At 38.7% G+C, this 22,560-nt stretch overlaps 2 protein-coding genes across 2 annotated transcripts; both read right to left on the bottom strand.

Annotated features, from left to right (window-relative positions):
* Positions 1-1,854: 1,854 nt before the first annotated feature.
* Positions 1,855-6,788, bottom strand: LOC110039997 (uncharacterized). The gene is made up of 8 exons (XM_020745179.2): positions 6,454-6,788; positions 6,299-6,314; positions 6,001-6,114; positions 5,047-5,128; positions 4,486-4,613; positions 3,155-3,273; positions 2,768-2,827; positions 1,855-2,207 (listed from the first exon to the last, which is right to left on the bottom strand). Exons 1-8 carry the CDS (start codon positions 6,700-6,702, stop codon positions 1,992-1,994), a joined length of 984 nt encoding a protein of 327 aa, XP_020600838.2. The 5' UTR covers positions 6,703-6,788; the 3' UTR covers positions 1,855-1,991.
* A 2,199-nt stretch (positions 6,789-8,987) lies between these two features.
* LOC110040029 (ceramide transfer protein-like) lies at positions 8,988-21,082 on the bottom strand. Its single transcript, XM_020745216.2, has 14 exons — positions 20,680-21,082; positions 18,722-18,838; positions 16,885-16,995; positions 16,585-16,762; positions 16,012-16,289; positions 15,336-15,428; positions 14,860-14,949; positions 14,412-14,489; positions 13,816-13,905; positions 13,336-13,404; positions 12,851-12,914; positions 12,156-12,373; positions 11,429-11,555; positions 8,988-10,837 (listed from the first exon to the last, which is right to left on the bottom strand). The coding sequence occupies exons 1-14, from the start codon at positions 20,917-20,919 to the stop codon at positions 10,710-10,712; spliced, it is 1,881 nt and encodes a 626-aa protein (XP_020600875.2). The 5' UTR covers positions 20,920-21,082; the 3' UTR covers positions 8,988-10,709.
* Positions 21,083-22,560: the final 1,478 nt, after the last annotated feature.

Below are 22,560 nucleotides of genomic sequence, written 5' to 3' on the forward strand. Positions count from 1 at the left end.
TCCCACCCTCTTCCATGGACTGTCCCGTTAAGCTACACTATTTCACTGTATCCGATTGTAGGTAAACAATATGGGAATTAGTGTTCACTTAACGGAAAAGAGGGCTTACCCTAGTGCAAATCTTGGAGTCTTTTAATTACATCGAATAGAATGAACACATGGCCATGGATGAAGAATAAACAACAACTTAGGGGAGCCAATATAGTGTATCCTACCCACTTTTATAATGAGTAATAATTAGTTACTTAATTGCGTGACCTAAAAAACAAGTAGTGTCACCTTGGCTCTCAGCGACCGATCGCCGACGGCAGGATTAACGATTATCGTCAAAGCATTCTGCAGCTTTCAACCTTGAAGAACAGTCAGTCTTTTATTTCTTGTTCAAGGACACCCAGATAAAAAAAAAAGGCAGCTATTTGATAACAGGCTGTAATCAGGAAATACAATAGAATGCTGATTTCTTCAAACCACTCGATTATTCATTTATTGGAAGCAAATTTTTTGCTCCTTAGCAAAAAAAGTTAGGAGAAATTTGCCCCCGATTCCGGTCGAACCTCCTGATTTTTCGGAACAGCCTACGTTCCCCCTGGCTGATTAGAAAATAGAGAATCCACCCTAAATTAGAAGAATGGATGTACTTCATTTACTTTCGACAGTGTGCTTATTTCAGGGAGGTTTTTCCTGCTGATAAAACCCAATGTTTTCATTTTAGTTCTTTATAAGGCGTAGTAAATTAGTATAGGTAGATGGAAAACAAGGAATGGCATGATAGCTAAATTTTCGTATATGTACTTTAAGTGTTGCGAACTTCCTATGAGGCTAAAAATATCGGTTTTAACCTTGACAGTGAAAATGGAATGAATTGAACGCTAGTCTTTATGTTTGTACAGCCAAGGTCAGTCTTTGAAAAAAACTCTTACTCATGCTCAATACTATTACAATCAGGTTTCCGACCACTGGGCAATAAATATCAGTTTCAACCTTGACTTTCGTGAGCTAAAAGAATAGACGTTTGTTTTACCTTTGTGGGTGTCAAGATCGACTCTTTTGTGACGGATCATCAACCACAGGTAATTAGTTTTCAGACTGACATCTATCAGTCTGCTGTTACAATAAGGGCACGCACAACTCACGAAAGTACGAAATTATCTATTGCTGACTAGTGAGCATTGTGAAACTTTTAAAAGAGAACAGTTCGTTTCATTTCATTCATGAAAATCAAGTAGTACTTGAATCAGGGTGGGGCGATATCCTGAACCAAACGGCTCTCAGAGAAAAGACCGTCAAGGCTATAAATGCTAAGGAATGCGGAAAGATTCAGTACTTGACACCAAGCCGTAGACTGAAAACTGGATCTTCCTAAGAGCTAAATTTGTCGGATTTGATCCCAAGGTCACACAATGAAGTGGACTCGCGTGGTCAGTTACGCAAGCGGCGGTGTTTCGACATGGGTGAGCAATTGCCCTTCTATGTTCATTCGGACGTGACACATGAATTTTACAATTAAATTTCTTGATGATTGTTTGCAACTGTTCAGCTTCCAGAAATAAATCTTGGACGAATCAAAATCGACAGTTAATCTTAACTTGTTACATAATATCTGGAGCCGACTGCAGCCAGAGATCATGGGGTGTAGGTTCAGCTGATTTTAATCGTTTGATTCACTTTCGCTTAACAAAAGACGCTTTTATCGTCTAAATTAACGTAGTAGAGTATAAATAGCGAGTGATATTTGTACACTGACAGTGCAATTATTTAGTTATCACGTTTGTGAAGTGAATCACTTAATAGCGCTATGACGCACCCTTGCACTTCATCGAACAAAAAACTGAACTCTCCTTGGACACCAGTATATGCAGTGTATATATTTATTTTTCCTCCTTGTTTAAACTTCGAAAAAAAAAATGACGTGCCCTAGGGACTTGTCACAATATAACACAACCCAACACAATATCATTTACTCCATTAAACCTGGACTAAAATATATTTCGTTACTCGTCCATTTTACTGTCGAGTTCTGCAATGTTCAGTGCAAGTTGACAAACTTCATCGTCTTCGTCTTGTCCTTCGACGTCCATTTTACTCTCAACTTCTGCGAGGTTAGAATGAGCTTCCTCGCTCCAGAGCTGATTACGTGATAATGCTTGTTGTAGCTGACGCTTCAGCTTGCGGGTCGTCTGGACCTTGTCACGATTCTGGTCACGCTTCTAGGTGGACAAAAAGATTATTGAAAATTACTGGAGGCATATAGTTAACGCCTTCACTGCCTGTGTGACGTACCGAGTACGTGATGCATTTTGAGTGCCTATTTGACGTGCTCATGTAGTCCGTAGTGCGTCCTGAATTTAAGAGCATTAGTCAAACCCCAAGCAACCCAAATACAAAACGTATCGGCATCCAAGATCCAGAGAACTCTTTCAACATACAACTTCAAAATAATGTGAGATTTATATGATCGCGCATTACGTGAATGTGGTTTTCTGACCTCCATTCTGATCCCCGATTTATGTTTCTCTATCTTTCCCCTAAAAAAAATTGCTCTTGGAGTTTAGCAAATCGAATGCACAACTACTGTAGTCCCGAACGAGCCATCGTGAAAGATAACGCAAAGGGCGTTTGAAGACTCGTTCATTAGGGGTTTGCGAGGGAAAAACAACCTCGCTTACAGCGGATGACGCTGGGGAGGCCTTTCTCTATCGTTGCATAAAACTAACACGAATGGATATTACGGTTACATCATTGACGTCAGTCATGTGTGTAAACTTACTTGCGTTATTCCAATCTCTCGGTTCAGTTGTCTATGTCGCTCGTGTTCCTTTTGTATCTGCTAAAGTAAAAGTGTTGGAGAATGTGTCGTTATGTGCGTGACTGTGATTCATAAACTCAAACTACTTCCGCGAACTCTCAGGACTGAGAGGTTAAGTTACTCGAGGTTTTTTATTACAAAAAGTGATTAGCTCGTACTAAACCAATTGAGGAACAGTAAGAAAAGAACAAATGAAATGGTTAAAACAAAACTGAAAAGTGCAATGATTCGCTAAACGCCAAGTTGTATTGTAATAGGCTTCAAAGAACCTCTCTCAGCTACCGAACAAAGAAAGAAATGGTCCAACAAAAACTAGAGAAGAATATATGGGAACAGTTCAAGGCTCACCTCGGATTGTTTTAGAGCCAAAGATTCTTCCAACTGCTTCTTGTGGCTTTTCTCTTGAACTACCTCAGCACGTAGGCTTTCGAGTCTGAACTCATCCTCAAAGTTACGTAGACGTTCCACTGTATCAGTTCACATAAAAAGAAAAAAGTACATAGATGAGTTAGAATAGAATATATGAAATCTTGAAAATGAGACATATGATGCTCTTTAAGTAAAGATGCATCATACTAGCAGCAGATCCTTGCACTACAAAGACATTGTGCGACTTTTTATACTTCTCGATATAAAAAAACAACACCAAAATATTACACTATTTGCTCTGATCACTGCGTGATCATTTGGTCGCCAGATGATTTCTTTCCTAGTGGTTTAGTTTCTATTTTGAAATAAAAACTAGCGCTAAAAAGTCACGACGCTAGTTTTTATTTCGAAATCGATTTCTAAGAAACTACTTATTAAGGTTTAGTTTCTCTTTGATGAAGTTCCTCCAATTTCTTGTCAGTTATTTGAACAGTTTGTCTGGCAAGTAAGAACCTTAGATTCTTTTTGTCTTAATTTCTTGCCATTTTGTACTGAATAATTCCTCATGTATATGCGAACAAATACTGGGGGATAAGACAATCACAAAACTAGTGAGACACCTCAACATTTTGATGGAATGATTTTGGTGTTAATAAGACCGGGAAACTCAAAGTAGCAACTATTGAGAACTTTTTCACTAAATAGCCTTTCTAAAAGAGTTTGGGAAGTAAAATCAGTAACTTATAGAGCGGTTTTCAATTGAGTGTCGAAAGTAATCAGACAATTACTTTGGTTTTGGTGGTTTGAGATTGGCTGCGTAGTCTAAGGTAAGGTAAGGTAAGGTGAGGTAAGGTAAGGTAAGGTAAGGTGAGGCGAGGTGAGGTGAGGTGAGGTAAGGTAAGGTAAGGTAAGGTAAGGTGAGGTGAGGTGAGGTGAGGTAAGGTAAGGTAAGGTAGGATAAGGTAAGGTAAGGAAAGGTAAGGTAAGGTAAAGACACTTTATTCAGAGTCGTAAACGTAGAGAGTGGTTTTCCAATCTCCCGAGCCAGGGGCTCATGATAAAAACGCATGACTATTTAAAATAACATTACTACTTACAATTACCTTATACATTAAGAACATTAAAAAGGAGAAAAAAAAACAGGAAAATTCGCCAAGATGAATCCAGAATTAAATTGGTAAGTTAGTCTAATTGGTAAGTGATTCAATGGTTTGGTTTGGGTTTTTCGACACTCAATTGAAAACCGCTCTTCATCGCAACATCAGTAAAGAAAATCATCTGATTGAGTTTTAACATAAGAGACACCATACATTCTTCTGCAACCTTGGCATTCCTGGCTTTCTGTCCAGCTTTGTTCTGGTACAATAGGCAATTCAACTCATACTGCTCCACTTGTTTAGCATAGGTCGCCATTTTTGTCCGGTACTGCTTGTATGTTCTAAGCAGATTCAGAAATAGGCATGCAATTCAATGGTCCTGATATTTTTTAATAATAACTCTATAAAAGAGATACGTCCTAGCTCAACTACAATTTTTTTTTCAAACAATTAGAACAATGCTTTTGACCTTAGAGAGGTGAAACAGCCTTTTTACTAAGCTACTTGTTTTCTGTTAGTTTTCTGTCGTTACCATGGCTGTATATGTTATGAAAATAAGTACAGAACTTCCGATACCTCATCTCCCGTCACGAAAAGCCAGAAATGACATGAGAGGTTTGTAGAAACAATTAGACTTGGTTTGGTTCGGTCGTGCTTCTCACCTTCTTTTTAAACTTACCTAGGATCTAAAAAGATGTCTCCCAAGTTTGATAAAGTATAGTTAAATTTTCTCAGTAAAGTTGTGAGGAAAAGGAATCTGCTATCTTTACTTACTCATTGTCTCTATCTAGCTTGTCACTTGCCATGGCAAGCTGCTTGGTTAGAGTACTTTGAGATGCGATGAGTTCAACTATCTCTGCAAAGAAATATAACTATTAAAGTAATCCAACTGAATGGAACAGTTTTGTGGCGGGAAAGAAATATAGGAAGAGGAACGGATCCGTCTCAACTGCTTCGTAATAATAAGGATCCGATTGGTGTCGAGAGGTTGTTGAACTACATCCTGAGAACTTTTTTAATAGGAGATGCGATCGATACGAGAGTGGCAATTCCTAGCACAGCGTGCAACACTGGACACTTCTTTCTCAACTGCCTACACCTTGACTAAATATACTTTTACTTCCACTGTTTTTTAATATACAGTATATACAACTGATGTTGAAAACAACTTGATTTTTGTATTCGAAACCTAGCCTCTCTTTCCAAAAAAGGCGAAGTTATTCAGTGCATCGGTTATTTTTGTAGTACTATTGAGTCAGGAAAAATTAATGTTTTGTCCAAACGAAGCCTATCCATAGGAGTAGTGTAGCGTGTTTTGTCATCATGTATTCGCTAGATGGTGATTTATCCCGTGGAAAGCCCTTTGAGCAACCGGGTCCAGCACTATATTCTCGTACCCATAAGGGTGTTGTTTACTCTTTCTTGGCATTACTATATTAAGTCTGAGGAAAAATGCAAGGTTTTTCGATGGAAAATCGAAACTTCATAGAATGATTGGCTAGAGTTGCACATGATAACTTTACCTGTTCTAAGATCCTACGGTATAGTCTAGGCAGAATTTGATGATTTCCGCAGAATAATTAAGATGGCTCAAATTGAGTGGAGGGGAATTTGATAGTCGAAGGTTCTTGCGTAGAACTTTCAAGCAATTGCCCGTAAGCCTCTAAAATGTCGAAACACATTCCAAAGTAGGTGAGGTGTAGAACATCAATAGACATTTCCGAGTACCTCTGTCAAGCTCTTCGCATCTTGCCTTCTTTCTAGAAGCTTCATCCTGGGTCAAATAAATTTTTCTCGAAACGACAGCAATTTCTTCCTTTACAGATTTGATCTTCAGTTGAACTGTAAGAATAAAATCAAATAAAATCTGCCCGATTGGATGCCGAGGTTCTTTCAGGATATTTAGCATTTTGTAAGAACCTCTTGAAAGCAATTCCAAAGTAGAATAAAACAGAACTTAATATAATATCATTATTTTCAAATAAAAGTATATTCATTGTAAGCTTAACTTACACATAAGTCTTACCTTGGTTGGTCTTGTCCTGATTTTGTCCACACGGTGAGTAAAAAATAAAGGGCAAACAAGATAGAGAAAAGAAGACATCGTTTAGTGTTCACAGGAGCCCACTGGGGTTCCTGGTGTTAACAATATGACGATAAACCTCATGATGTTGAGCTTACCTTCAGCTGATCGAGTATTTCTTGTTTCTTGCTAAGTTCGCTAATTTGCTGCTTTTGCGCGACAGCCACTTCACCAGCCAAAGCTGGCAAACTAGCGGCTTCCATATGACTGACTTCACAGACTTGTTCGCTGACAACGCGGTGATGTCGAGTTGTTTCCCCAGTTTGTGGAGAAGAGGTTCCTTCTGCTGCATCTGGCATTAAACAATCTACTATTCGAGTTGGTTTTGGAGGACTTGAAAGTTCCATTTTCTGCCCAATCGATCCACTACTTTACAGAGGTTCGAGAGATTCACAAAGGTTCTAAAAACAAAGCATACCTTTTCCCGCCAAAACACGGCGGCAGCGCGACCAAAGGCCAACCTCGTTCCCAAAATCTTATCTTTTCTCCTTCCAATTTCTCTAAACGTTATTTATATTATTTTCTTTGAAACATTACAATATTAGTAGGAGTTATGAACCTTATTTTTATTTATTTATTCGTGTCACACACTGAATGCCCTGTCTGTACTCCACTATGTATGTTTTCTCGGCCTTGTTTGATAAATGATGCAGAGCGGCGAAAAGCGCGGCAAATCTGATTTTCGCGCCAATTAACCAAGCGAGGACAGCGACATTGGTCGGTCGTCGGTCTCGCTCCTGTGCCACTCCACAAATCAGTGTGGAGGGAAAGCGGCAATGTACTAGTAGCTCGCGTTCTGCGTCATGTTCTTGTTGGTCATCTAGTGATTCAGAGGACGACCCAGAGGACTCAGAAGACGATGCACAATCCAGGCTGCTCAGAATTGGACGGCTTTGTCGAACGTAATTATGAGGTACTGTTTGTCCCAGACGCTGATGTCCAACGTGTTACAGTACAAAGAAAGCAGTGAGTTCAGGTATATTTAAGCTTTTACTATAAATGTGGGTGGGGGGGGGGGGGAGAGTTGGTCATAATGTTTGGGAGATGAGGAGGGCGGGTCAGAACTTAACTTATCTTTGTTGGTGGGAGGCACAACGCCTACGTAGTATTTCTCCATATGAGCTTCATTTTTCAGCCCCATCCCCCCTCCTGATAATTAGGGAGCTTAAGAAAACCACGACGGCAACGGCAACGTCGCTAAACAAAAGGTTTAATGAGGAGAACAATGGCTGTGCACGTGAGTTATAATTCTTAGTACATTTCTTTGCCGTCCTCTGCAAAACAACAGCGTGACAAGACCAAATTCTGCCTTGTCTGGAGAACGTGAACCACGACGGCTAATTTTTCAAATTTTTATTTCGAATATATCGATGTGTCCTAGATTCAGTTTCGTGATAGCTTTGACAGTGATAAAAAATTTAAATGACTTTAGAGTATCGCGAGATTCGTAGTTAAAATATACTCTCATTTTTTAATCGACGTTGTCCTCGCCGTCGCCGTCGTGGTTTCTTAAGCTCCCTGATTATTGCACAGTCCCTTACATGATCAAGATAACTATGACGGCCAATAACAAAGATCAACCAGTGTTACTTTCCTGGGACACGAACAACACGGATCGTTCTCAGTTGTGTGGTCAGTGCGCGTGAATTTTGAACTGAACACGTTGTTATGTCAACGATATCGATTCAGATGGTCTTCGGAAGTGGAAAAACCTGCAATTTAGCGTCCAATTTGTCGCCGACTAGATTTTCAGGAAACCCTAGTGTACTCTAATATCTACAAAACTGCCTTTTAAAAAGAAGGATGAACATTTCAGAGTCTCATAATTCCCACATTTTTACCTCGCGCCGGCACTTAATCGCAGTCTACCTCTAACATGGCGCGAAAGAAGCTAGGAATATCATCATTTAAGGTGATTCCTCTGAAATAAAAGTGACAATAGATTTTTGTTCAAACTTTGTCCATTGAATATTTGTCCTATGATAACTTCAATTTTGAAATAAAAAAGGGGGGTGCCCATGCTTATTAAGGAGCAGTGAGGCATTGAAAATGCCTCATTTTGGCATTATTTAATGCTTATTATAAGAACGCATTCCCAGCAATTGTATCATCTTTGTGAGTCCGGACTCATAAGAACACGCATTAAACTACAGTCAATACAATGTGTCGGACACAAATAACCGTTTTAAGTTTGATTCAGACAGAAAGCTAAATCCTTGATTAAAAATTTGAACCAAAGTGTATCTGCTATTTTTCTTATTTATTCAATTTTCAGCAATAGAAATTAGATCAGTCTTTTCTCACGCAAAGCTTATGATTAGTTGATTACAATGACTAGAAAAGAAAATTGGGGTGCCCGTGTTCGTTGGTGAGCTAGAGCCATTTTTCAACTGACTGAGCTCAATATCAAGGCAAATCCGTCATGTTTTCAATGTGCGCGTGCACGAGCGCGCGCTAATGACGCCATAAATTATGCGCAGTAAGGATGCGCAATGCAAATGTGAGGGATGACCTTAATTTGGTACTCTCCTCCAGATGAAAACTTAAGACACAAAATCTAATTTTTTGCAATTTTAATAGCTTTTCACTCTCTATGGTGACTTGCTGGTAAAACATCAACCACGACATACACTTTTGAGAAATCGACGTTTATTCTTCGTCATTTGCTAAATAAAAGGCTTGATTCGCTATGGAGGACTTCACTGGAAATTCCCCCCCTCCCCCTCCCCATAAGCCACTTTAAGGCTTCCTGAAGGTCTGTAGGTGCTGTGATCAAACGCGTTTAGTTCACCAACCCAGCGATATTTTCTGAAGGCCACAAGCGTTGAATTATCTAGGAAATCAGATCAACTGAGTCAAGAGGGAAAGGGCTCGTAGATTCCTCCGTGCCAATCTCGTTCCACGAGTCTACATTCATTCCCTACTGCGCAAGCTTGACGAAACGAGCGACTCTAGAGACCTCTGTAACAGGCTAGATTTTGATTAAAAACAACGGAAATGGGCGGAAGTAAAACACCAACGCCGGACTCGACTGAGCCACTTGTTTGTCAGTTAGGGCATGCGCAAGTCGACCTGAATTCCGATACTTCTGGTCTTCCAATCGGAACTTTTCAGAGTCGCCCGTTTCCCGACCGCTACTCAAGGGGAGCAAAGACTCCGCTTTCGAGTTTGTCTCCACTATCCAAAAGCAAATTAAAGGAGACGCTTTATTTTGTGAGGAAGCAATTGATTTCTCGATGTCTAACATGAGACCCGCAAACCTTTAACTTGCTCTCCAGTTTGAAGGACTTGCCTTATACATACTTACGTGGGCGTGGCATTATGGTTTATCTGAGAATTAATCTCAACTCATCAAGGCTTGAAATTTTCTCTAGTATTTATCAACATTCACTAGAATTATAAGATGTACACGATCTCATTAACACTGTTCCATGTTCATTAACTTTGATTTTCCACAGAAGTCGTTTTGAAAACGAAAAGTTATTTACGTCTTCAGCTTTCTTCCTGTCGGTCAAACCCTCAATAAATATATATTTCTTGAACTTCTTGTCCGTTTAGCTCATGATTGTTTTACAGCCGCGGTAACAAAATAGACTGTCCTTCTCCTAATCTTTCAGAATAATTCAATAAAGATCTTCATCAATGTAAACATTTTTTGTACAACGAAAAAGCGTTCCTTTAATAAGCAGGCACCAAGTAATTGTAACTGTCATTTCTGTTAACAATTTCTTCTTTACGTTGCGCGTATTTTCTATCATTTTGGGTTAATTTAAAAAGCTGTACATTCACATTTGTTAATTTATTACGTGTTTATTCTAAAAGTGACATGCGCACTACGACTGCCGATGCCTTTAAAATCGACAATTACTATCGTAAGCAGACAACTGCCTAGTTGATACTGTAAAGTGAATTAAAATGTTATCGGCAGTTCTGAATTGAGTTGTGCGCTTATTTTAGCTTCAATACATGGAAAACGATTTTCGTTCTTCTTCCATGTCATTAATTCGGGAATTACCCTTCAGCAATTGATAAATATTAATCGATTTTTCCTCACAAATATCTGCACGTAGGCTGATCATATAGACAGCGAGGCTAGCAGTGTATACAATTTCGTTGGTTTGTAACAAAATTCTCATGGCTTGCAATTACAATTGATCACTGTCGGTTTAAACCAAGCAAATTCCTGATCACTTGTCTGTTTTAATCACAGTGTTGCCCTGAACTGGAGATTCTTTTGCGAGCGACAAAGATCCATCTAGACGTGTTGTATTTCCAGTTCTCATTGACACAGATTTTCCGAGAAGCTCATACCCTTGGTCGTGACATGCTCATCTGTAGGCACCCGCTGATTGACTCACATGGTTATGGGCTTGTCCTTGCAGGCGTTTTGACAGAAGCTGCTGATTTTGCGGAGAAACTTCGGGTATTCACGTTTAGAGACAGCGCGTACTACTGAAGGAGGAGCCCATCCCCCAGGATTAACTGTAAAAAGAAGAGCAACGAGGCTGTGAACAACGACAAAAGGTTATGTTATATTTTAAAAGCCTTTATTGACGCTTGTACCTCCACTCGTAACACTCCTCGACAAAGATTCGTCCAGTAAGTTTCTTGCACATCATTGTCAAACTGCTTTGCAGGGGTGTTCACAGTCGCTGACCATTACTTATCATAGATTAGCTTACGACTGCCTCTAGATTTTGACAGAATGGATAATGTGATGTATGTGCCGCGCCAAAGGGTACGGGGTTTGAGCCGTTTTGATCTAAAATGGGATTTACATTTTGAAAATTTTGGCCTGAAACAGGGCATGCTTTGTTCACTCTAGAAAGCAGTTTATAATGCTATTTTTTCTATTAATACGTTTTGTAGTTAGGAATAATTCTCAGAAACCATTTTTTCACAATCGGAAAACACACGAACGGAAGCAGTCCCTAAGTAAGGTCAGATCTGAACGAGGTAGTGAAAATAGCAAGGGTAGAGGATCCAAGAAGCGTTCCCGCGCATATCCCCTAGTACCCCCTTTAGCCCCACCCCACCCCACCCCTCTTATACCCTTGGTAACAAAACACATACCATTTGCCGTGTAAGTAATTTGGCAGGATATATGATCTCGGGTGAGTTTTTGTCCTTCTTCCCTTGGTTCAATAAATGTCTGACAAAATAACGCCACCGTAATCATAGCTCGAACGAACTTGTTTGTCTGAAAGATAAGACACAGTATGGGTTAACAGGTTTGGCGCGTATCATGCTAAAACTAACGCGTGGTTTACATGCCAATCAACAAGGAGCTAACAAAGCTAACATAACTGCGCTGATCACTCATGTCTTTACAAGAAGCTAAGGCTTTCTTGCCCTTAGCTTTTGCAATTTCCTATGCGTAGTCTGACTTTTAAGCAGAAAGAAGTCCTTGATTCACATACATGTAGAGTAAATTTGGCAGATATCACGTCGCCCTCAAACCATTTGGTAAACTAGCAGCTCGTGTGTACTCACATATCACTATCAAACACAAGTAAACCATTTGTACATTTATTTGATGAAAAACTGGATCATTGGGTAATGCAATTCAAGAGTTTTCATTGGCTTAACCATCATGGTATATGAACCATTATACCATGGTCTACGCGTAATTTTTTGGGGCGTTTTTAACCTTTATTTCATTTTAGTTTTCTATATTTTGGGGGCGTTTGTTGGATATGAGATCACTATAGCCAACTCATTGCCACGAGCCTCGTTGGCTATCTACCATCTCCCATATTCAACGCGCGCTCGTGGAATAATTATTAATTACAAATCATACCGGAGCATCAGGATGATCTAGGGAATTGTTACAAACAATCCATGGTCGTCCCACTTCGTTATCCTGTCTCTCGCCAGCATCGTAGGACGGTATTTCTCGGATGTGGGAAAGAAAAACAGTGTCCCTTTGGGAGGACGGCCAAACGCGTTTGTAAATCTGATGCATTATCACTGAGCTCTCACTAAGTTGTTCCAAAACTCTCGAAGACTCTAATGTGGCTGCACAGAGAATACAAACAAACGACACTTGTTTCTTAGTTTGTTCTGTTAAGGGCGGGGACTTGTTAAGGGATTATGTAGAAGCTATACTATTGACATATCTAAGCATATACAGAGCTGAGGTAATGAAGAAAGTTTTTTAACATCTTCTCGTGTTTCACGCAATAATGATACAAAATCTCTCCCCCTAGACAAGCTGCTCGCGAGAACTCTGTTTATAAATTGTTTATGTTGCTAACCAGCTAAAAAGAAAAAAGAAGTCTCTTCAGGCAATGGGGCAAAAAAGCGACATCACCACCATCTCTGCTATTTACATCAAGAAATCAGCTGCTACATGGTGTACATAAAATGTTTTATTAGAGCTCAGGGTGTCTGCATAGGATCAGTAATAACAACTCATTAAATTAACATCCATAAAAAACCAGTTTTCTGCATGATTGTTTGACACTACTCTTGGCTGAATATTACAGTACATACTTTCCCAATCCATGCGAACATCTTTGTCAAAAAAGTAGTGAGCCATCTCTCTCGCTGTGACACCCTGACAATGGAACCAAAAACACTCAGTAATATGACACTAAATCAAATTCAGCAACATCGCCATCATGAAACTACGGCAACTACTCTTTCATGTTCCAAGAGTAGCAAAAGGCAAGAAATAAAAGACAAGAAATAAATGTTCGGGTATGGAAAAGGTCTGTAGTCAGGAACGAACATTGTTGAAAACGTTGATAAAAATAATGTTTGTCCCTGGAAGTAGATATTACTAACATGATTCGAAAAGTTTTTCAACGATCACTACTTCATACCTTTGCCAAAATACATGAAAACTTTCCTGCTCTTTAACAAACACTTGTAGTGTATGTTAACGACAGCTGACACTGATGTTTGCCTGTTAGCTTGTTTACACAATCAAAAGTAGAACAAGTACATGCACATGTACAACTACACTATGCTTGTACCTGTACAGTATGTGTAGCTTTCATGGGATCCAAAACTATACCTCCTTCTTCATAATCACGGCGGTGGACCTGTGGGGAAAATACTTACATATTAAATGAACCTACCAAATGATACTTGATAATTTCCTACAGATAACTGCAATGCACGTACATATATATACATATCATCTAGCCTATTTTTTATGTTTTTGTAATATTCTTTTGTGTGGCAAATATTAGATTGTCTGGTGGTGGTTCAGAGAAAACGTGTTATTTTTGTTTTTTGTTTTTTCTTATAACAAAAGGACATCCAGCTGTACAAACGACTTCTTCTTGCCAATATTATCCGTGCTTCTGTTTTAACACCGTGAACAAACTTTAAACTTGTGTTACAAACCATGCCAAAATCAAGCAGATACTGGAGTCAGAAGAATTGATTAAAAATCAAACTGTTCCAAACTCTACAAAACTGTAAAGGGAAAGTTGAAAAAAAGTTTCTACCTTCAAATCTCCATCCTCATACACTAAGTTCCAGTTATGGTCTACATTTTCCAAAACAATCTGCAAGCTTGCCTTTACTGATTCATCAACCTGTATGAAAAAATATGTCTAGTTTCAAAACAACCCTCTTGGTGAGTTAAATGTTGTATCAAACTACAGTTGCATTGATAGTAAGTACATGTAAGCACCCTAGTAACCTATGCTGTAGGCAGAATTGTCAAGTTAAACCATTTACCAAAGTGGTCAGTTGACTCACTACTAAATGAACAGGAATGAAATGATATCTTCTCTACATATTTTTAACATGGCTGCAAAATATATTACCCTGCTATATATAACAACCTACACAAAATATAGAAATAATCCTTTGTGAGAAATGAATTGGTTGGTATCTTCACACCAAACCTCTTTCTAGACTTTCCAATACTTCATTTACACTGCAGATTTGATTTTAGAGGCAAAATATCCTAAATTATCAGGTCTGTGTGCACTTAAAATTTCCTCCATTGTTCCCTTTTAGTGCATGTCTTTATGAAATAAACTTAACTCTTGTGGCTTGTTTGAAACAACATTTTCACACCACTATAATAGTGTACCTCAGTTTTTAATCTGTGAGGGGGTTCCTCTACCATCAGTTCTGATGGTGGTACAAAGGTGCTTCCCTGGAAATCATCCTGTAACACAACAAGCAAGTTCAATTTCCTTCTTTAGATGTAGACATTCAGTGACACGCACTTGATTGTTTTACTTATTGATTGACCTGTTGCTAAGTCAGCAAATCATTAATGATAATTCACGTTATTGATGGAATCAAAATGTTTCATTTGTTGATGAGTAAATATATTTGAGAATTATGCAAAAAAAGTTAGAATGTTTATTGTTATGAGATTCAATGAACAAATCACATACAAACAAATAATGGTGTGGCCATTGAGGAGTGAACAGTCAACATCCTAACTTATGTCGTAGGGTAAGGCACATGCACTGGGGTGAACACTCATAATAAAAGCACTCTTAAAGAAAACAATAGTAAGGCACACTTACATGGATGGCATCCTCTTCATCCTGACGATCCAGAGCAGTTTCTATTGCATCATAAAACTCCTCTTCATTCAAAGCACTGTGTGGCCCTTCCTAAACAAGCATCAAAATAAATAAATATAGAAAATAATTGGCTTTTCATCAATGTATGCATTGCATTGTGTTAGTAAACTGGGTTAAATTTACTTTCAAAGAAACAACATAATAATAAAGAAGTACATGTCTTTGAAAAACTATGGGATACTGTACCTGCATTGTATAGTTTTTGTCAATGTTGAGTGCAAGATTGCAATGAAATACACATGTAACATTGTTATGATCATGAAAGATGATGCGACAACTTGCAAAGTGTTTAGGGCTGTGTAAAAACAATCATCAGTTCTTTTTAAAATGTATTTCTACCCTCGTTACCAAGTCTTGTAAAGCTTGTTCCTTGATCCCACTTGTTCTTGATTCTATCAAAATCACCACACCCTCACCTCAAAATCTGGACCTCCAATAAATGCCTGTTTCCTGGCATTTACAACTGCTGATTTTATTGCTGTCTCAGCCTTCTTACGCTTTTCTATTTCCTGAAAATAGTAAGGAAGATGTTAGACTCTGAATCCAACTACAATGTGCACATTTCTGTAGTAACTGTTGATTTCTTGAGGGCTGGTATATACTGTAACCACTGTAGTCAGGTATACAAGCAGAGGTACAGTGATTGTAGTACCAAGCACTCATTTATACATGTACATAACATGAACATTGGAGTGACAATTCATTCATTTTGTTATCTAACCAAATGTAGAATTTTGAAGGGGCATGAACCTTTCTAATGTGACTATTCATAAATTTCCTGCCTGCAACTCACAAAACATGTATGGTAGTAAGGAAAATAACAATGTCTTACAATACAAATTAGGTACACAAGCAAACTCACACATATCATAAATCGCAAGTCACACATGAATGTCCAGAATAAATGACAAAAGAAAAGTCTGGAGGTTGCATTTTTAAAAAATATTATTTTAATTTCTCGGGTGAAGCTGAAATAAGCCATCAATATTTCTGGTCTTTGAAGTAACCTTTATCACAGCTGTAGGTTACTTTACTTTAAACCCAGACTAAGATGGGCCAAAAAGGAATGCTACCTAAGCTAACTTTTTCTACCTTATCCAGTCTCCTCTGCCAGTGATCCTCCCTTTTGTTCATGATATCAATACAGTGTTGAAGAGTTGCCAAGATCCCAGCTGTAGTCGCTTTGAATGTGATGGACTCTCCCCTGAAATCAACCCCTTTGGCATTTGCAATAGACAATACTGCTACTGGATTATCAAAGCCATCAGGAGCTGCTCTTCTGCCAGCTAGGTTATCAGCAATTTGATTTAAAGTGGCAGGTGTAGGAGTAGTTGACAGTTCATCCATTTCATCATCGGCATCGTGATCCACTGGAAAATTAGCTTTCAGTTAGCTTAGTGAGCTTTATGGGAGATGGAAAAGTGACAAAAGAGCCGTCCATAAAACTTTTCATGATACCAAACTTAAAAAGAGATGTTGCACTAAGCCATATTTGTGTCCTCTGTACTGGACTTGAAAATGCTTGCAACTGAGGCTAATGACCCTGAATATCTTCCCAGAATAAGAAAAGAAAAAAATTCAAAGGCCTCTGGGGAACATGTCTAAATCCAAGATTCCAGGGACAATGCTAACCCAGATAAAGAAACAAAATACATCATCACTTACGTCCATCATTACTACCAAAGAGATCACGATCATGGCCATCAACATGAGAAGGTTGTTTGTGATTTCCCCCTGCTCCAGCACAAGCATCAAAGTAACTCTGAAGGGTGTCTATTTGCTGACAAACAATATCTCTAAAGGTCTCCAGTTCCATCAGCTTTTCACGCAGGCCTCTTCCTTTCTGTCAAAGTTAATTTAAATGGCTTTTTCAACTTCTAGTCACAATCATTCTTTAAAATCAGAAAATGTACTTGATGACTGTAAGTGTAATACAGCTAACAATAACATGTCTATCATTGTAACCTTGAATGACGAAGATGATGCTGTTGTGGATAAACTTGTGACAGATGACAGCGAGAGCATAGAACCACCTTTCCTCAGACTCGACTCCGAACCATAGCCAGACTCTGCAGCCTAACACACACAAAAAATTTTAACAAAGTAATGCTCAGTCTGTGTAATTTGACGTAGAACACTACTGTTTGAGCCATGACAAAGGATACTGTAGGGGACAATGGAAACTGAAAATTGGACTAGTTTAAAAAATCTCAAACCAAAAACTAACAAGAAGATCTGTTAGATCTTATAACCGCGCTTTAAAAATGAAACGGTTCGCTTAGCACTACCGTCGGAACGCAGTGCACATTCCAAAGCAGTCATTGATGATTCTTTTCTTACTGTAGACATCACATCACTTGATCAACACAAACTGTATTATTGCACCATCAGTGGTAGCCGTTGACAAATCTCCGATGACGTAATGGTCTTAATCTAGAACTTTCTTCGGGATATGTATGGGCATTAACGATATGAACGACACAATAATAACACTATTAACAACAGCTTTCTTTCTTAAAAGCCATGATTAAATTTGATTGGTGTTTTCCATGAGTAAAGGGCTAGCAAAGTAGTCGCACAAGTCATATAAAAAAAACCCTATCCCGACCGATGTATTGATTTTGGTCACTTCAGTGACCACAGATCGAAAACGTGACAGAAAATTCGCGTTACTTTTGATTCTCACCAAATTTGTCATATCCCCCCCTCGGGAGAATTTTGTTAAGTTAGCTAATTTAGTATGCAAGCCACCGTAATGGCGGTCGCCGCAGCGAAATGTTTATTTGCTCAAAAATTGCGGCCAAATCTTTCGGAGATAGAAGTCAAGACATTTGTAAGGATACAGAAAGTAATTTGGGACCAGTTGCTGGCTTCTAAGACTGAATTTATCCAGAAGTAAGCTGTATTTTCGTTTTCGTGCCGAAAGCCACGCGATGAATTAATATTATCGGCTTTTTCTGCTGTCTTGTTCTGTTTTTTCTCTTGGTCTTTTTTGTAGTCTGCCGAGGCCAGTCTTTCGTCTAAATCAGTTGAAAAAAGTTCGAAAAAGATGTTCCCATTCAAGTTTAAGCTCTCAGCCGATAATTCTGGAGTTTTTTGGCCGAAACGTCAGCTTTGTTATGTTCGTGTTTTTCGGTTGCTATGGGCGACCATGGCTTCCTTTGTTAGGTCAAGTCTAGGGAGTGAGGTCACAAAAAAATTCTAATTAATTCTGGTTTTGTTCGATTTCTATGAAATTTTAACACGATAAAGCTGGATTGTTAAGGAATAGATTTACCGCCTGCCAATGTGTGGTAGCTATTAACGCTTAAGTGATATATCGCTTCGAAATCAGGGTTTCGAAGAGATTTTTTTTTGCAACGTGTGGGTTCAGCGTGATTTTGTAATCGGAGGTTGTTGTTGACCCCGAAGGAAAAAATATCCGAAAAAGGTCATTTCATTGATGATTCAAACGAATATAAATATGTATATGTTCCGAGCGAAATTTCTGGTGAAAAAATATAATTTTTGACGAACGCTGGGTTTTTAATTTTTTCCTGCGAAAGTCAGTATCGGAGATGAGATTTATTAATGTTTCAACAGCTTTTGGCGAGTAAACATCACAGGTTGCGTGACTCAAAATTTGGCCGAGTGAAAGCTTGGCTCTGGTCGCATACAAAACGAAAAAAAAAACCACGGGTAAACCATGAACCGCGCTCGGCCCATGGCTGCGCGGTTAATTAAAACCACAACATACATGTAATTATTATAAGGTATATATGTCCCATACCGTAGATGAAATTTGAGATGTACATGTACTAACCTTAACTGCTTCCAGTCCATCCACCCATTTCTGACGTATTTCAACATCGGGAGCTCTCAAGTAATACATACAATCATTGACACTAACATCAAATCTGCACTCATCAAACTCATGAGGCTGTTAAAATGAAAAGAAAATTATACTGTAAAGTAAATCAAGGTCTGACATTTTCACACAGTATATCAATCAATCAATCAGTTAATCACTTTATAAATATGTCAGAACTTCTAGCTGGCCACGACTGGCAAACCAATCGCCAGGGGACACTTAACATAATTGATAGTAACAAGAGTTCCTACAGTCTCGTATCCCCATTTTTATCCCAATGTATATACGTACTCACATGTATTCATCCCCATAGTGCCGGCTGGTGCAAAGGGATGCACCAATGTGATACACTACTGTAATATTCTTTTAAAAGACAACTGGGCTTTTAATTCCTAACATATAGTTTTAATTTGTTTAATAACTTCCTGATTGATGCCCAAGGTTTGCTTACATGTACAACAACCTCTTTAGAATGTTCTCAGTAATATAACTAGTGACTACCATTTGGCATTCCCATTCTGTTCCCAAGCTTTACTTTTACTTTTCAAATGGAAATGCCAAACAGAATAAGTGAAAATTTATAAAAATTTGAACTACAGTAAATACAAATTGTCTGCCTTATGCGACTACTGGCGCACAGAGACTTGATGATGAAATAGAAATTGAATGAAAATTGTGTTCATTCACACTAACGTGCATCAGCTTTGTTTACTGCACAAATACCTCAGAGGACTGTGGACACAGAGGCAGAATTCATAAGATAACCCTGACTTAATCTTTATGGCTCACTGGTGTCATGATTACACTTATTTTCAGTCATTTTACTGTAGATCAGCACACAGATCTCATACTTGGGCAGCGGCATTACAAATCATATCTGGCTGGGCAATGTCTAATGTCTCACAGTTACTTCAAGCTCTGTTATTACAAGAGTTTTTTTTCTAATCTTTATCCTGGTAAGTAGCTTAGCCCATCTACAAACAGATTTTTCCTTTCATCCCATCTCCACCTCCATAATTTTATAATTCCTTTAAAACATGCAGCAAAAAAGGAAGACAGCTGCTAATAATCTGTTCCTTCAAGTTACGTTCCTGAACTGAAACCCTAAGAAAGGGGCCTGTGTTTGTTGAGTAATGGTAAAAATTCCCACAATTTAATCATAGTGTAATCTCAGATATAATCTAGGATAACACCAAGGAAAACGAAATACATGAAATTTGTAGACATTTTACAAAACATTCAAAAACAAAGGAGCAGATTTGTGAGATTTGTGAAAAGAATGAGGCAGTCAATACACTGTATATGTACATACATGTAAACAAAACCAAAATATAAGCTGGAGATAGAATATTTATTTTGGCAAATAGCTGACCTTATATTTCAGGTAAGAAAATAATACTACGTAACAATATCCAAAAGGTGGGCTTCGAATTTCAAAACATTACAAAACATGCGTGCGGTGGCATTGAATTACAGATACGGCCAATGCAAATGTCACCTTTCGGGTTCTCTGACGCATAATTTTTGTAGAACGCACAAGACAATACACTGAATAATTCTTAAGAAAAAAAAACATGTCTGTAAAATGTGGTACTGAGATCTCCTTTATAAAAGTGGCAAATATCAGCAATGAATGCATGGGTGTTAGAACGTATCCCGAAAGCAAAAAAACATGCTCGGCTTCGTTCCGGTTACGTTACGGTATTTCGTAATATCAAGGCGAGATTCTGAAGTATTTCAACCAATATTGAAGATTAGGGAGTTATCTATCAGATCAAGAATCTGCTTACATTCTTTTCTCGTTCCTTTCAAGTCCTAACAACTTCGATAATATTGGATTTATAAAGCTCTCTAATAATTAAGTCCTGACTAATCTATCACACAGGAAATTGTATACAGTATGATCTTACTTGTATGGTAGCTTTTGCCACACTCATAGAGCCGCGACACCCAAACGCTGTATCGTATTCTGATTTGTAGTAGGACAAAGTGCCGCCGCTCAAAACCACCCATCTTTCCTGCCATCCGTGCAGGTAGTTAGTCCATTTTGACAAGGTGTCTTGTAGCTCTGGAAGTTGCGGCTGCGAGTTTGAACAATCTAAGTCGTCTTCTTCTTCGTCGCTTAAGCTTGGTGTGTGTTCTCCAGACATTCTAGAAACTTACTTGGAGAACTAAAAATCTTTCCACTAATTCTACGAAGGAAAACTGACAAAAGTTCATTTGATATTCAAGCTTATCGCCGCTTCGTGCTCCTCCTACCTAAGGTCCGCCATGTTTGTGTTCATTGGTTTTCGGCATGACGTCACGTTTAGTTACCAGGATCCCGCTGCGTTTAGCCACAAGACACTGACAAGAAGTCTCATGCTTTCATAAGATAGGCTTGAAAAGCAGAAGTTAATTGAGCTAAGCCCTCAGAGTAGTAAAATAAACTATCTGAGCCACAAAAAAGGAATAATTTTATAGTTGACAATAGAGTGATTTCAACGATAATTTGAATTACTTTACTTACAGTGACAAGACAGCAGCATTTTTTGCCTCAAAAACAGCATTCCAGTTACATGTATATCTGGATGGCAAAACTTCGTGATAGGTTTAATATGAATCATTCATATTTCGTCCGTCATGTCCAGCTGAAGTCCTTCAGTATAGAGTCAAGTGAGGTCAACCACCATGATAAATGTCAGTGAGTGGTCCAATTGCGAGACAACCGGCTGAATATATATTCCATGAATGACAACTGCATGACTAGCCTGCAAACGCAGACGTATTTCCGGCTGTCACTTGGTTCCGCCGAAAAATAACGTCTGCGAACCCGAGCAAGGAAACGATTTCTGTGACGCAATGACTTTTGTTTCTCCTTGGCTTATCAGATTCCATGATAGAATGAAACTCGAGTGCTCCCCGCAGCGAATACCTCGTGCGGTAGTTCTGGGGTTATTTGAGCTAAACTGTGATTGGCTTAGAATTCCTACGTCACAGAAATCGTTTTCTGGCTCGGGTTCGCAGACGTTAATTTTCGGCGGAACCAAGTGACAGCCGGATATACGTCTGCGTTCGCAGGCTACCGCTTGACGGGATTGGTGAAAAAGATGGCGCGGAATGAATACAGTCGAACCTCCACTAACGGCCACTAACGGCCCCCTCTCAACAAAGGTCAATTCTCTACAATGGCCTTTTTTTTGTCCCAGCGGACAGTCCATACATTCACTTTTGTTTTAAACTCTCTAAAACGACCACCTCTTTACAACGATCGATAACGGCATCGGTCAGTAGCCAATAAAGTGCGTCCCAGCTCCCAACATTACCTAGTACCTCTCGCAACGGCCAGTCAATCAACAGCTGACTGACGGTGTATACAAAAACTTGTTTTTTATTGTAAAAGGTTATGAAACGATCTCCGAACGTCGTCGTTCGTCTTTGTTTCTGTTTGGTTTCTGCTTTATTGATATATATTTTGTTTGTGTTACATATTTATATGCTATAATAAGCATATTGTTAAAAAAATAATAATAACAATAGAAAAATGCTGTAACCCCGAAAAAACAACATTCAAATAACATTCAACCTTTCCCTGTTTACAGAGCATTATCAATGAGCATTTTTACAATAACTGTCTAATTTCTCGCGCGCTGATTGGCTCATTTTTATCATCAATAAGAGTACAGACGGTTGAAATCTTAATTTATACAAGCTTTCAAGTTCAACTTTCAGTTGTCAAACTGTAAACTTTTTAGCCAGTGAGATTTTATGGGCTTTTTTAAGTAGCCAATCAAAAAGAAAGAAAAGCTATT

This window comes from Orbicella faveolata, unplaced genomic scaffold (assembly GCF_042242905.1).
Source record: "Orbicella faveolata isolate gen_17 unplaced genomic scaffold, um_ofav_v1 contig_26, whole genome shotgun sequence".
Classification (NCBI taxonomy): Eukaryota; Metazoa; Cnidaria; class Anthozoa; order Scleractinia; family Merulinidae; genus Orbicella; species Orbicella faveolata.

Coding starts and splice junctions, on each gene's coding strand:
- LOC110039997 (XM_020745179.2), bottom strand. CDS start 6,702: ATGGAACTTTCAAGTCCTCCAAAACCAACTCGAATAGTAGATTGTTTA. Junction 3,274..4,485: donor TGCCAAGGTTGCAGAAGAAT/GTATGGTGTCTC, acceptor GAACTGATACAG/TGGAACGTCTACGTAACTTT. Junction 2,828..3,154: donor TGGCTCTAAAACAATCCGAG/GTGAGCCTTGAA, acceptor CTTTTACTTTAG/CAGATACAAAAGGAACACGA.
- LOC110040029 (XM_020745216.2), bottom strand. CDS start 20,919: ATGTCTGGAGAACACACACCAAGCTTAAGCGACGAAGAAGAAGACGAC. Junction 18,839..20,679: donor TGGCAAAAGCTACCATACAA/GTAAGATCATAC, acceptor TCATTTTAACAG/CCTCATGAGTTTGATGAGTG. Junction 16,290..16,584: donor CTTTGGTAGTAATGATGGAC/GTAAGTGATGAT, acceptor CTAATTTTCCAG/TGGATCACGATGCCGATGAT.